General features: G+C 39.7%; 1 protein-coding gene across 3 annotated transcripts in view; it reads left to right on the top strand.

Annotated features, from left to right (window-relative positions):
* Nucleotides 1–16,255, top strand: part of SEMA3D (semaphorin 3D) — a 133,856-nt gene that overhangs the window by 93,010 nt on the left and 24,591 nt on the right. For all 3 annotated transcript variants that reach the window (XM_083860276.1, XM_083860277.1, XM_083860275.1), the window contains exons 9-11: nucleotides 4,017–4,131; nucleotides 4,560–4,629; nucleotides 5,934–6,078. In XM_083860276.1, coding sequence (XP_083716402.1) covers nucleotides 4,017–4,131; nucleotides 4,560–4,629; nucleotides 5,934–6,078 — 330 coding nt within the window. The remainder of the gene's footprint in view (nucleotides 1–4,016; nucleotides 4,132–4,559; nucleotides 4,630–5,933; nucleotides 6,079–16,255) is intronic.

Genomic DNA, 16,255 nt, shown 5'->3' with positions numbered 1-16,255 from the left:
GGAGTGGGACATCTGATGTTTGAATTCTCAGTGTAATTTGGTAGAAACCTGATTTCTCACTCCAACAAATTGGGTTTTTTTGCAACCAGCTTGTTGAAAAGGGATGAAATTTTTGAATTTGTGTAAATTAGAATCTGCCTGATTTATTGGCAGTCGTATTGGATTACTTCCCCATTTATCTAAGTAATTTCTAGTTATAATTTTTTGTGATATTTTGGGGTAATATTTCCTCAACAGGTGACAGATTGAACTGCCCCCCTTCTGGCTGGCAATTATCTACATTTCTAACTCAGGCAAGAACAAGTAACCAAGATTTTACAGGCACTTCTTTCTGTTAAAAAGAAGGTATTTCAGGCAGAAGTGTTGGTATTTGTTACAGCTTGTGAGATTACAAAGCAGTAAGTGCTAATTAAAGCTTTATTTATATTCAAAATGAAATATGCATTCCTAAGTGCCTTCATCTGTCCGGTAACAAAGTTTATAGTAAACACAGCTAATCCAGTGTGCTTAGAAGTGATATTTTGGGAGATAAGATTTCAGATACTCAAGGCTGGTTGGCTGTTAAAAGATTAGCCATATTTTTGGAATGAAAGGCTTGTTCATGCTGCCTTCCCCTTCTCTCAGCACTTAAATTTATCTTGTCTCCTTGTCCAATCTCCCTGAAATATTTAGAGTTCTTTGTATTCAGACCATATCTCTTGTCAAAAATCATTTCAGTACATCCAGTTAATTACTTAAACAGGCTTGAGGCAAACCTTTGCTTGGTATAAATCAGCTGAATGGGCTTTTTAGGAGTCCACGACTTTGTGTTTAATCTTTACTTCTGTCCACCTGAGCACTGACTGGACTTTGCTTTGGTGATTCTCACTCTTCCATGCATTTCTTCTAATCCACTGACTACCCAGCCTGTACATCCTACTTTATTTATGTCCTGCTCTACAGCCAGTTCACAGCATTTGAGCACATCAGTGATTCATTCCAGACTGCTGCTATTAAATAATCTGTTTGGCAAAAGAGACTGTCTTCTTTCTGTAGCAGCCCAGTCTCAAAAATATCTTGGGCCAGTATTTCCTTTGTGCAGCCTCTCAGAGACCAATAATCAGGAATGATGAGGGTCCAAGGAATCTCCACCAGAGTGGACAGATAAGACACAAAATGAATGAATACACATCAGTGTGGTCTGAAGGAAAGGAGAACACCTGCATGTTCTCCAGCACCTGAAGCCTCAACATGAGTCAAAGACTAACTTAATATGCACCAAAAATAGTATGAGGAAGGAAGGGGTGCCCTTTCTTAAAAAAAAAATAGACATTTACAGAGCTTAGTAAGATAAATACTGCTTGAGACTCGAGGAGCAAAGACATACCTTTACTATTTATAGTTTCTGATCCTCCTTGGTCTGAGCTGAACTAATTCTGTATGTTGATAAAATTATCATGGCCTTTGTCAGTTCCTCAACTTTTTCAGTCAATCTCAATGAATCCTGGGCACGTTGTAGGAAAGGAAAGACACTGTATTAATCAGATATGACATATGGAATTGAAGAATACTATATGACTACTAATCAAAAAAATCCCCCAAAAGCCCCAAAACCACAAACAAAAATATCTTCCAGGAAAATGTGCTTTTTATTTCACTCAGCCATGACAGTAGGAAAAAGCATGTTGAAGGATATGTCAGCATATTATATGTGCAACTGTCTAAATCAGTGAAAGGTCTTTTCAGTCTCTCTGCACCATAAATTTGTCACTCCCTGGCTTCAGAAGGACTTGGTAGCTCTTGGAATGCTGACTGGTCACTGAATCCCTTTTGCTCCATTTTAAACTGTACAGTGTTACTTTGGTAGCTTTTGGATATGTAAAGCACACCTAGTGAATGTCTGTTCTAAGGTCTCTTGAATTCAAATAACATGGTTAACATCACATCCTGGCTTGAGAGCAAGCAAATATGGATGCATCCTAAATCCATATATTTAATACTTTAATGCACATAGCATTTGCTAAGATTGCTTTCTTTGAGCACAATGTTTAGTTCACACTGCTCTCTAGCAACTCAGTGGAACTACTGATAGGTTTAAAATAAGCATTTGTGGAAATGCTGTGTTGGATCACAAATTAAGGTTGGCAAAACACAACTACATATCTTTTCATGTCGTGCAGAAGCTGAATGCTGCAGTGACAGGAGTAGGAACTAGACAAGGGTCCTTCTTCTGTTCCAGCCCCATCACTTGCTGCACATTTTCTTCCTGTTTTCTGATTTTAGTCAGGTGGTTAGAGACATCTCATCTCCTGTGATGCTGCACTGCATCCACCAGAAATCAAAGTGGAAGCCCTGCAGTGTGAGATTTGCTTAACTAATCTGAATTGCCAGAGGAAGGAAAAGCTTAACACTCCTTGCTTTTTAGGACTCTTTGCATCTTTGTAGTTGTTTGGTTTCAGCTGCACCACAAAGTCTGTTAGCTCTGCCTTTGAACAGAACACACACATGCAGAGGTTTTTTTTGCTGTTGGCTTCAGGCTGCTAATTTTGACACCTTTGTAATAAATCTGTTGGGTAGATGCAAAGCTTCAGGCTTGGCAGAACTTCAGGAAATCAAGAAAGGAGGCAGCAATTCTTGTAAGAGCGGGAGTTCCAAAGGCCGTATATTAACAGGAATCATTTCCAACTGAGCTAATCTATTTGAAAGTAGCAGGTACATGAAAAGAGAAAGCAGTTAGAGTGCATTACCAGAGAAGTGTTACTCCTTGTGAAGTGATTTCCGCACTTACAGCCATCTCTCTGAATGCCTGTAGTATGTATGATACAGCCCTGAAGGGCCAAATACAATCTGTGGTGGTGACATGTAATTCCTGCCACCCAGTGTTTCCTGCTGTGGCTGGTTCTGTGCCTTCAGATTGCCAAGTGAATTAACAAAAAAGGGATTTCTTTTCATGAATCTGAAGGGGCTGAATATTTATGGCTAAATTTGTGGTCCTTAAACTTACAGCACAGATCCCCTAAACTTCAGAGATTATAACTGAGAGAGGCAGGCACCTTCCTGGGATCATTCAGAACCTACAGCTGGGAGACTACTGCTGGTGATAATACTTCTTTTAAATGTTTCAATTCTTGGTTCCTGCTGGTATATCACTGCCCTTACCATTTTTAGGATGAAGAGTTCTGGGGCCCAAATAGCTTTGCAGAACCTAAATAGTTTTGCTGTTTGGAACCAGCAGGCTCCTTCATATAGTCTGTGGAAGAAGTACATGAGCAAACTCCTAGTTTGGCTTCTTAAAATTTAAATCTTCTGAAATCCATTACCCATACACCTCTGCTGATCTAAGTCAGTAGAAGGTCACTTACCCTTCCAGAAAGGTAATGCCAATTTCAAGTGACCCTTTATAGATTTTTTTATTTCTCCAGTGACTAAAGGAAATTTGGGCAAGCATGCTTACATTTTGGAAACCCACAGTAAAATAAATGAAAAAAATCCCTGTTGTGGGAGGATAGACTGATATTTCTATAACAATGATGATTAGAATAATATGACTGATTTTGCCTGGAATGCATTTTTCTCTTCACTGTGTACACAAAGAAAACAGTGCAGTATTTACATTGTAAGCTGCTGATGAATATAGTTCTCCTTTTTTTTGCAAAATCTAGCCAAAATATTCTGTTCTATTGCTTGGTTTGTTAAGAATTTTGAAGAACAACTGATTGTAAAAATTAGCCTCATAGGGAGCAAGAAATCATGTGATACAGACATTCCAGTTAAAAAGCTGGTGAAGGAACTTTGCAATCAGTTTTGGGTATCAGGAAATTTGAATTGCCCACTCTGAGCTGATAAATAACTACAGAAACTACTTAGAAAAAGGCTGTCCTACAGTCTTTTAGGAAAAAAAAATAAAAAAAGAGATTTTTATGTTGTGGTTAGAGCCAACTGTGGAATCAGACAGAAGATGCACAGAAGATACCGTGCTGTCATGTGTTAAAGCCCTTATTTTTTAATATTCAACAATTTAATTTTATTTTTGTTAGAATGATATGGGAGGCCAAAGAAGCCTAATAAACAAGTGGACAACTTTTCTGAAAGCCAGGCTTGTGTGTTCCATACCTGGTCCTGAAGGAGCAGACACTCATTTTGATGAGCTCCGTAAGTTGATTTATCTTTAATGGTCTATTTTGATGTCAGTAGTACCTGCTTTTGTTGGATTTCTTCCCCCTCTGGTTTATAGAAGCACTGTGTCTTGTTTTGATTTTACTCCTCTTCCAAACAGGGCTAGTAATACCTCTGACTTTGATCTGAAGTCCCTGATTATAACTAATAATAATCTGATCAGAATTACAGTGTTTTTCCCTTTCCCTCCAAAAGCCGGAAAGTAAAAATCTGATTTGGTATAAAACCCAGACTATCTGCAAATGAACACATTTCAGAATATTACTACAAATTCATATGGCAGAAATTAAAATTCCAATAAAAATAAAACCTTGTTACATTTTTACAAGTTCCCAAATTACAAATAGTGAATGTAGAAATAATCAATGAATGTTTAATCCTCAAATATATTTTTCTCATTGCAGAAGATATATTCTTACTTTCTACAAGAGATGAGAGGAACCCACTTGTGTATGGAGTCTTCACTACAACAAGGTACGTGTTGGGATCATGTTTGACTCTGGAAACAAATGATGAAGATCTTACTCAGGACATATATAAATTTATATAAACTCAGTTCTTCTAGACTAGATCCTGATTTCTGAGAGCAGTTAGGAACTACTGGAATAAGGTGTCCACTGAGGAAAGTATTTTTCAGAACTGGAAATAATAAGTTATGGCCCTAAACCTTTGTGTGACTAACTTTTGAGAGTGATTTTAAAAAGTAATGTAAATGTAACAGTCAAAGGCAAACTGGATTATTTCAACCTCATCCAGCTGAATTTGTAAATTTCTATCATATTTATTGAGGAACCAGTAGTTGCTATTTTAGGCAAATTATTGTTGTGAAGCCTCATTTCTGTAAGCTACACTTTGAAGTCTGCTATTTCTTAGTATCAAAATTACTCTCTAAACTGATAGTTCAGTGATTTTATAGTCCAAAGTTAATGAAGGTTAACCCAATTTTATCTCAGAGGGATGTACTAATTAATTAATGACCTTTCAGATCAATAGTGAGGTGCTCTCTACAGAATTGTCAGAAAGAAAATAAATAATTCTTTCTTTTGTCTCCAGAACCTTTGATTTAAGTATAAATAATGACTAGCCAAATGCTGACCAGTATGAGTACAATGAAGAATTGCAAAGACACTCCTTAATTCAGAAGCAGTTACCACAATAGCTCTCTAGAATATATAACCACAGAAAATACTTGAAATGGAAGTAAATATTGCACAATAAATGAAATGGTTTGTGAAGCAGCTGAAGTACCATGCTACTCAGCAACCTGGTTTGATGTTCTTTGGAAAACTGAAATGTTTTACGTTTTTTTAGACAAATACATTAAAACAAGGGAAAATGTGTAAAAATTAAATAAATGTTTATTTTTATATCTTGGTTTTCTTTGTCTTCCCAATGAAACTTGTAATTCTCAGGGACCTTACCTATATCACTAATATATGGACTTCCATATGTGAACATTACGTAAATTAATGTCCTTCACTTGGATAAAATTCTAGTCGAAAGAGCTATTGAATGATAGCTGGAGACTGTCAGCCACTAGGAAAAAATGACACTCTATCAAGTAGCCCCAAAGGCCAAACCGGGTTCTAACCAAGCAAAGCTTAGATCTGTAACAATGGCGACATTAAATACCTGAGCTCACCAGACCCATACATGTCGATGTTTAGCAACGTATCAGCCGCCAGGTGCAGGATTGATCCCAGCCCCATCAGGCTCTGTAATTCCTTAACTCCCTGGCAGTGCAGTGGTGTTACCCATGGATGCATCTTCCCTTGCAGCTCGGTGTTCAAGGGCTCTGCAGTGTGTGTGTACAGCATGGCCGAGATCAGGGCCGTGTTCAACGGCCCCTACGCACACAAGGAGAGCGCGGATCACCGCTGGGTGCAGTACGAGGGGCGCATCCCCTACCCCCGGCCTGGCACTGTAAGTCTCTCCTTAATTACACACCTCTCTTTTTACTCAAAAGCAGGCATGCTTCACACCCTTCCCACCCAGCTGGTAATTTATATTTTCCGCTCAGGATGTTTCAAATTATCCTCTGAACTCTTCCCTTTCTGTTGACTACCTATCCTGTAGGTATATAAATATACATTTTTCCATGTCTCTGAGATAATACTATGTCCAGACTGTTTCCTGATTGTCTCACATATTGTGGTCTCCCACTGTACAGCTATATTTCTCTCTGTTGGAATCACCTCTAAGGCATCAATGCTTCATAAAAAGCCAAAGGCATTTCTTTATAATGTGTTAAGTTATTGTGAGGTTTTTATCTGTATTTCTGTTGTCTTCATGTCTGTGAAAATCATTGAGATGTTGTCATTGATTCTGTTGTGTGTATTTCTGCATGTGTTTTGTTTTGAAGTAAAATAAGGAGGTAATTGCTGGATGTTTTATTTTATGTGATAAAAACTAAGTAACAGGAAGAAAAGAGAAATTTGGTATCTGGAAATACTTTTAACCCCAGTCTCTTAGACTCCAGCTGTAAAAGGTCAAAATGAGGAGGAAAACTTCAAAAAACACATTTAAGTTTTCCCACTTCCGTGACCGTATTAAATTTGGAAAAGCACAGACCGACATTACAGATGAGGACAAAATGGTATTTTCAGAAAACACATCAACTTTAAAAACATCACCACAACTTTAAACAACTCTTTGTACATAAATTGTAAAAGAGCAACAATTTTATCTGGAGTAGCTCTTCATTCTCTTGGTCAGGTATTCAGTGAACAGGTATTAGGCAGCCAGCCATGAGCTGTCAGTGTTGGCCTAGAAGCCATCTGGCCATTTTTTGCACCATTTCTCTTTTCTCTGACCTCAGCACTGGTGTAACCTTCGCCTCAAGCCATATTATCTAGTTAATTTAGTTCATCTTTACACGCGTTTCCTTGTGTCTCTGTGGTCTTTTCTCCATTCTTCCACTGGACTGAACCGTGTGGTCCAGGCTGGTGCTGTTTGTTCCACATGGTGGTCCCAGGGCTGGGCAGGTCAGGCCCCAAGTGCTGATCCCCTTCTCTCAGCTGGGGATGAGCCTCAGAGCAGCTCTCTCCCCAAAGACCAGGACAGCTCAGAGACTGTTTTGGCCTGCCCAGGATCTACCCTGATGGAGCAAATCTTAACTTATTTGGCAATTTAGGCATTGCCAGCTTATGCATCTCTCCGTCATGCAAAATACTTAGTGCCCCGAAAAAGAAGATTAAATTTAATTTTTTTTTGTGTGTGCAACTTCCCCAGCTGGTTAAGAAGATCAGATGAATTTAATTTTAGCTACACAAATGGTGCCAGCAAGAACAATAGCTGGTCCCATGGCATCTAAAGAGATTAAAATAACTCTCTTGAAAAACTCAGAGTGCCCCATAAGGATGAACACTTTGCCCAGATAGACGGGTCATAAGCTCATTGCATTTTTGAGTGTATTAGCCATCACGTGGTTGAGCTGGGATTCACAAGGGAGGAAACATGCCATGCTGAAGCATGTCAGTGCTGGTCTTTATCACTGATTTGAATATCCATGGTTGCAAGTTTTGTAAAAGTTGGAAAGTTTAAAGATAAATATTTTTTGTATGCCAGCCCTTAGTTCTCCAACTGCTTCCTTTAAGCACCTGATAACAACTGTGAGAAAATAGTATCTTAGAAGTCCTCCAAACCTTCATAGTCAGTGGATTTCTGAAGGAGTTTATCTGACCAAGAACTGAGGAGGGAAGTGAATTTACTGAGGAAAGCTGTCAGAAGAAAGATATCTGTCATATTTGCTATATAGCAAATTAGATAAACATATTGCTGCATAGCTTTTTATCTGTTCTCTTAGTGAGCTGGACTGCAAAATACTTCAGGCACTGTAGCTGGATGTAGTGTATCCAAATAAGTAGATTAATGCCATGCTCTTGGCTTGTGATGGGCTATGCCAAACTTGGATATGAATGGATTTAGGGTGGGATCTGGAAAAGCAGTACTGTGCTAAAAGGCAAAGAAAAGGAGCAGCATGAACCCTGAAGAGCACTGCAATGTGAATGCTGAAATGCTCTTCCTCACAGATTAATTTCATCATTTTTTGCCAGCTGTGAGGTGGTTCAGGAATGCTCAGAACAAAGCCAAAGAGGGATAATCTACCCTTTTTTAAAGTTACTAGAAGATTTTTGAAATTTAAGCACCTCGTAAGTGTTGCCTACAGTTGGCACAGCTAACACTGCTCTGATTCTATATTTCCTATACTTTAAGTTACTGGCAAAGTCTAAAAATGGCTATTCTAGGAAATGCATGGTTTTTTGGTGGTTGGCTTTGAGAAATGCATTGACTTCCTTTCAGCATTTATACAGAAGCAGGAGACTGCATACCCTAATTTAACTTTCTGCTTTACTGCCTTTATCTCCTAAGTAAATAAGGCTGCTCACTATAGAGACTGTGACTACTTTGATTTCGAAATTTTGACAAAATGCTTCCTGTGGCAATTTGTGTGTGAGATAAACTCCCAACACGACCATGATATCATGCCTCTGCAATGCTGAGTGGGGAGCAGCAGCAACAGCCCCTCTCTGCTCATTTCCCCGAGCTGTGGCAGGCTCTGTCTGCCCTCTGCCATCATCAAAACATCCCTGGACATGGTGACAGGGGACCTCTGGCACACTCCATGCCACTGACACTTCAGAACATTCAGCTCTTTGACTTCTCTCCACGGTACTAAAGTGCAAGTGGAAATAATGGGAATTAAACAGAGGCAAGGTTTCAAATCTATTTCCATTTGGAAGCTGAAAATAAAAAGAGACAGAAAAAAAAGCATGAAGCAGGGAGCCCCAACACAAAGGGTGAGTTGAAAACCAAGAGAGCTTTTGCTCTGTCTGCTTTAGTTGTTTAAAAAATTGGACTTGAATGTCTGCAGTTGTGCCCAGATAACAAATCCAGTTTTCTTCCAGTCTCTTAGGGTTTCACTCAGGAAATTATCCATTAATAAAGAAACCATGGAGGACTTCCTTTAAAGTGTGTTCTGCATTCTGAAGCAGAGTTTTCATAATGCCCTCCCAGAAATCACAGACTGCACTTGAACAAGATTTTTAGTGAATTAGAAGGAAGAAAACTTTCATGGTTTATTTATTGAGCTGTAACAATTTCAGTATCACAGCAACTCAGAGTGGCTATTTGGAAATTCTGATGGGGTGCACTAGAGTCATACTCATTTCATTGATGGCAAGTAAATGTCATTAAGGTCAGATTTTTAGAGGAATGTCAATGTTTAAAGATGCAGGTTAGCTCTCAGTCTGATCTACTGCAGAACGCAGGACTGTTAAACGGTAGCCAAGGCAGCAGCAAATATTTTTGATGGGTCTAGATATCTTACTGATCTGATTTGTCAAAAGATCAAAACAAACATCTGAATGAGCAAAGTAAGAATCTGGCAGTCTGAGTCACTTAGCTACAAGAAGAAGCTGCCCAGCACATTACTCTTGTCCATTTGAAGAGTTTAATGTCTCACCTATTTCTACCACATATCTGAATACGGTCCTGGGCTCTTGAATTCTTTGTGTTTTCTTTTTATTAAATGAGTTCCCTTACGATCCTTCAGATTCTCCTGTAATCATGGAATCTTAGAATCATAGAATCAACTGAGTTGGAAGAAACTCATCTGGATCATGGAGGGCAACTCCTGACCCTGTGCAGGACACACAAGTGTCACACCATGTACATGAGAACATTGTCCAAATGCTTCTTGAGCTCTGTCAGGCTGGTGCTGTGGCCAATTCTCTGGGCAATCTGTTCCAGTGCCCAACCACCCTCTGTGTGAAGAACCTTTTCCTGATATCCAACCTAAACCTCCCCTGACTCAGCTTCATCTTTTCCTCTTGCTTTCTCTCCCTTTCTCCAGTGAAATCCCCTTTCCTTTATCTCTTTTGGTGTTCCAATGTTCAGGCTGACCAAGATGTGGTGTTGATCCCATTGGGACTTGGCTGTGCCACAGAGAAATATTGCCTGCCACAAAGCCTCCCTTGTCCTCCCTTCTGGTTAGTTTTGCTGCTTTAATAAGCTTGTTCATAAAACATTTAAGGTTGCACAGGTTTCCCTTGTTATTTTTAGACTTATCTTCCCCTTTCACCTATCTTTTATGGGACAGACTGCATTCTTTGCTTCTCCAATTCCTCTCTCCTTTGATCTCCCTACTGTAAAATGGGGCAGCTTAATTAAGTGAAATGTTTCACTTTGTGGTTTTGTTTTCCTCAGAAAGCCTCCTACACCTCCTGTTACTTACCAACCTGTTTTCTACAACATGAATCTCCTTCCAGCTTGTAACAGCCTCTTGCAGTGCTGCAAACCTTGTCACCTTTCCTCATGGCAGAGGTCGGCAGAGAATTGCAAAGTGCCACCTGCAAAGTCAAGTTCACTCATCCAGCTGGTCTCAGCTCAGTTAGCCTCAGATTAATGCTCAATTTTCTCAGCTTTTTCTATCAACAGCACAGGTGTGTTAAATGGAAAAGCAATACAAAGTGCTCAAGAAAAACACAAGAACAGATCTTGCACAAGCAGTGGGATGCAACCATTTAAAAATAATAGGGGACTTAATTTTTTTTTTTTGTTTTTTTTTTTTTTTTTTTTTGTTTGCTTGTGCTTTTTGTTTTGGGGGAAGAGTGAGTTTGATTCCATTTTAAAATTACCACTGTTTTTCTCCTACAAGCCTGATTTGTTTGCCCCACCCCAGCCCTCTTCCAGGCTCACTGAATAGCTTCAAGGTTACTATGAAAGTCTCTCTACTGAGTGTTCAGTCCTTCTGACACAACTCACTCATCTTGTAGACAGCATTAAGGGGTTTGTAGACATTATAGACAAATACAGAATGGATTGTGCAGCTCTGATCTGTCTACAGAAAAGAAGCCACATGGTATTTACGCCTCTAAGGAACTCAGGTTTCACCTTCAGTGCGTTGGCTGTGTCAGAGGTCCCCATTTAACACAGAAGTGAGAGGATGAAGGTGGTTCTTCTATTTTATCTGCTTTTTACTTGATGAATCAGTAATAAGACAACTTATTTAAAGCCTGGAAGACTTCACACTTACTAGTTTTGGCTAAGATGAGAGGTAATTAATCTATGAAAAGTAAAACACCTTCAACAGGAAGGAACAAGGAGTTTGCAGGACAAGGGACACCTCCTCAAGGAGGGGAACCCAGACTAAGACATCTAATTCCCTGAAGTGGGAGAGGTTTAAGAAATATTTCACTCTTTTATGTTTCATACTGGATACTTCGAGTACTCAGAAGAGTGACTTGCTGGTGTAGTTCTCAGTTGTCTTTGTGAAATCCATAAAAATTCCCAGCCTGGACATTATAAAAGCAAGCAGATGCCTACTTCACTCAATATGAACAATCTGCCCTACCCTGTGGGTGCTTGAGTCTCAGTGTTAAGTGGGTATCAGGATACATATGACAAGACACTTTTAAAATGAGATTTTCAACACACTTGTAATAGAATCTCTTTTGAAGTTTCCAGGGAACAACATTCTCTTTAGTTTGTCAGTAGACATCAGCACTGCTGAACTACAGATGCATCATTAATGAAAAGGATATGTCTTTACGTACCTTATAGCTAGATTCCCAAATAATTGCCACAATTTTAATAGGTGTTAGATCCAGCAGCTCTTACTGGATGGTGTGAAGCACTATCCAGTTTGGCAAATTGGAGGTTTATTTAGGAGACCAACTTCTGGCAGCAGCTTTTGAGAAACTTGGCCACATTTCCCACATAATGTTAACACAGTCACACTGTATGTCTCAGCATTGTGCGAGATCCACACATCCAGCACTCTGCTAAGCTGCAAATTTAATAAGACAAGTAAAAAAAGGAGAAAAGCTTACATATGTGTGGTGGTGTTAATTTAGTGTGTATTTGCTTTCATTTGAGAAAGATTAGCCTTAATTCACCATCACCACATTTGGATACAAATAACAGGTGAGGGAATAGAAGGCATCGTTGTAGATCACCTGGGATCAGGACTTAGTCCAGAGTGATTATTGTCAAACTGAGCTCACACAGAAGACATTTTAATAAATTTGAGTAACTATTGGTTCTTCAAAAGTTTTGTGCCACAGAGTTTATACAGCAGTTGAATAGAGATGCCCTTAGCACTTCCAGCTCTGTTTCTGTTGGGTTTGGGGGGTTTTGTTTGTTTGTTTTGGGTGATTGCATTATTTTGTTTTGTCCTTCATTTCTTGACACATATACTTTTATCAAGTTATCATTCATGGCAGCAAAGGCCTAAGCAATCTGAAGAATAGATTATATGTTAACAAGCCTCATGCAAAATTCTTATCTAGTGGTACTAATTTGACTGATTTAATGTAATTAATTTTGTTTGATATCAGCCAGCTAGAAGAAAAACATCAAATCTATTAGTTTAGAATTCTCTATCAGAAAGACAGGAAGCCTTTCTGTGTATTCACATGCAGTCAAGATGAGAATCTAGTTCAGGTGAGATGAATCCTACCCTATAGCAAAAGCTGAAGGTGCTGAGAGAGCACAGTGATCGTGCTATGAGAACTTTTATGAAGCCAGGTTCTCTTGTAGTCCACATAAAACAACTCTGCCAACCTATTCCTGTGACATTTGATACAAAAGCCAATATCTTATTGTCCCCAGTGGGAGATGTCACATATCTGAGAGAGCATCTGGTGCTGATGATGTGAATAAATGAGCTGTGAACTGGGCAGAGAACACCGGTACCGCTATCATGAGACCTGCAACAGGATGTGAACTCACATTTTCAGACATGAAAGGTTATTTCATTCACCCACTTGACCATCCTACATCCTACTGATTGCTAGGAAAGGAAGCACAATCCTACAGGAATTGTTCTGCAATGGTGGGTGGACACAACTTTAAAAACCTGCCTGAGAACTTTGCCAAAGGGTGGCCAAAATGACTTTCTCATTCCCCTGTTCCATCCGTCATGCCACAGTGAGTGATGCCTCTGGAAATAACTCCCTTGGCCAAGCATAACAGTCACACCTGCCCAGCTGTTCTTGGTGGTCATGCTGTCTTAGGATAGGGTCCAAAGCCCACTGAAATAATTGGAAAAGGCCCTGGTGACTGAAGCAGATCTCTGGATCAAACCCTTAGTCCCTATTTCTACTAAATTAACTATGCAAGCTGGCAGAAGATACCCCTGTATTGTGCACAAAAGGCTTGGACCTTAGGGATTGATTACTGTAGCAGCTCTCTAGTTCCATATTGTCAGAAATTTTATCCCAGTGGTTTTTAATAAGTGATGTCACTGCTCTCATCCTCCTCTGATGATGGCTTTTTGGCAAAAATCTGGGAGATCTTTAAGACTGAAGGGGCTACTCCCTCCCATCTTTCACTTAGAAATGGGCTTTTGGAATTGAGTTGTTAATATGTGAGCAGTCAGCACATTTCCAGTAGATGCAGATGGTCGCTCGGAGTAATGAGTGAGAATATGAACCACAGAAAAGGGACATAAGGGGAAAATCAACGGGTTTCCCCTCACAGTGGACCACAGGTTGATCGTCCCCACAGAAAAGGGAAAAAAATCAACCTGTGGTCCACCATGAGGGGGAAGAGAGTTACTACATGATTGGGAAATTGAAGAAGTGCATTTGTTTCTCATCCTTTATAGAATAAATTAATGCAAGACTCTGATTCAAAGACAATCAGAAAGTTATCACATGTTTATTTATCACAAAAAACCTTTGTTCAACACCTCTAAAGGTAAACATTTTTAATCCCAACGTCTATTTTTTGTCCCAAAGTCATATTTCTTTGTGAAATTATTCTACTGATATTGTTATCTTCAAAAACCAAGCTGAATACAGACCACCTCAAGGATGTAATCTTGCAGAGACTTTGTGAAAGCACAGCAGAAATCCAGAATGTGGGGGATGATACCCAGCAAGCCAGAGGGTGAAGTTTTTACAGTACTCATGACACAAACCTCCTAGGGATAGCTCCCTGCAGTATGTATTTCCAGTGGAACTGTTATTTTCAACAGGACTTTCCTTTTCTTCTTTCTTACTTTTATTCACCTGTATTTCAAGGAATGTCTTTTGAGTGGTTATCACAGGACAATACAATATTTTTTTTTTCTTCTTGTTGTCTGTTCTTTCACAGCCATAAATGGAATTGTACAATGAAACAAAAATGACTGTGTGATGGAATTTATCTTAATTCAGACTGGCACAGGTTTACTGTCCAGAGCTATTAGGTGATCCAGGGGCTTAAGATGTTTTTCAATAAACTATTTCAGATCTGTTATGATATGGGGATGCAGAGGCTTAACTCTCACAGATGGAAACAACACAAAGCAAGTGAACACTTGCACAAAGTTTGTTAGCTCTCTAGATAGCCATGAAATTCAGTTGAAGCAAGGAATAGAAATAGGCTACACACTCTTAAATCACTGGAGCTGCAGGTCTGTTACCTAAAACCAGAGGTGATGTTGAAGGCAGACCCTGGTGACTCCTTTGTTTAATGTTAAGATGGGCTTTGCCATACTTTAGGCATGCTCCAAGTGGCACCTTCCCCGTGGCAGTGCTGTGGCAATGTTTGAGGTCTAAGGTAGACCAGGAATTGATCCAAACAGACATGTCAGATGTGACCATAGATGTGGATATATAGCATCAGCTGGTCTGTGCTTTTCTGGCCTGTTTTGTTTCTGAATATACGGGTAGTATCAGATACTTTTGTGAAGCTTTTCCCTCAGTCAGAAAGTTGTGTTTAGTTGCTATTCTACCTTACATAGTGGAAGAAATCCTAACCACAGGCCCTTCACTGGCACCACAGATTCAACACATGTCAAACGGGATAGCTGGGAATGTGAACTAAAGTCTTATCTGTCAAAAATTGCAATGAAGGAGGACTGTAGAGCAACTTCACTATAAATCTTAACTTTCTTTTGGTAGCCTACAGAGGTATTACTGGATCCCATTTCTTTCTTCACAGGCTGTGTTAGAGCTCCACCTGGCAGTAAACACAGGGATTACTTTGCTAAAAACTATTAAAAACAAGGCAATGAATAATACATATATGAAAAGTTGTCACCAACTGGACTAATGTGTCCAGTTCATCTTATCCAGAATTTTATTTCCCTAGTAACACATCTAGATGCCTCCAAATTCAAAAGAGAAGTTTTCTCAGGCTTGGATTTGAGACTAATTGTAAAAGAAGGGACAGAAAAGAGATGCAAACAGCTGTGGGAAGGAAAGCAGAGATAGGTGATGAGAGATTTATGTGTCACCAAAATGAACCACCCTGCACATTTATACTTGGGCTTACCCCAAAAGGCACAGAGGGGAAAAATCTGATGGAGGTTGAAGAGGCAGGTTTGTGGGTGGTCTTCAGGAAAGATGTGTTGGAACCAATTTTGTGTAAACTAACGAAACACGTGGAGTAACCAGTTTGTCAGTGGAAGTCTAATAGAGGTGGGATTGAACCCCAGTCTGGGGAAGTGTCTGAAGAACCAGAAGTGGATGAGACTGTTTTGTTAAAAGCTAGAGAAAAGGATACTGCAGCAGCTGAAAAGAGTGTCAGCTCAGTGAATGAGTCAATTTTGAGAGATAATGAGCCACAAGGATTGTCTGGCATCTGGAGAATACACCTTTTTTCTTAGAAAAAAATATGGGTGATGTGTCGCAAGTACAGTTCACTGAAAATTAATTTATTTCAGGCCATATGCAGGGAAAAGTTATGGCCTCTGATTTCAGGCCAAAGGCAGAAACTCAGGTAGAAATTCAGGTTTGAAAAGAGGAACGGAAACACTAAAAGCAGAAAACCCTGAGATGCTGCACTCAAAGTACATGCGCTCCTCCCGCAGCAGCCACGGGAGGGCAGCCCAGGCTTGCTGATGGCAGCCCCTGCTCTGGTACCTGCTCTGCAAATTTAACCGATTTAACTGTGCTGCCAGCTGTGCCCTGAAGTGAATCCTACAGAGCATGACAGGTCTCCTTTCCTCTGGTCTCACTTTCCTTGTCTGTGTAAAATACCAAATGTGATAATTCGGCTGTGAGTGTGGCAGGGAACAAGGAGGCAGAATTCACCGCACCCACAGTGAGCCCGTAATGAGAATTCATCTGGTTTTAAAGCAGTTCTCTCAAAAAATGAGGTCGTGGTG

Source organism: Zosterops lateralis (assembly GCF_965231275.1).
Source record: "Zosterops lateralis genome assembly, chromosome: 4".
Lineage (NCBI taxonomy): Eukaryota > Metazoa > Chordata > Aves > Passeriformes > Zosteropidae > Zosterops > Zosterops lateralis.
The sequence above is the reverse complement of the archived record's forward strand: the minus strand, read 5'-3'. Positions and strand labels throughout refer to the sequence as shown.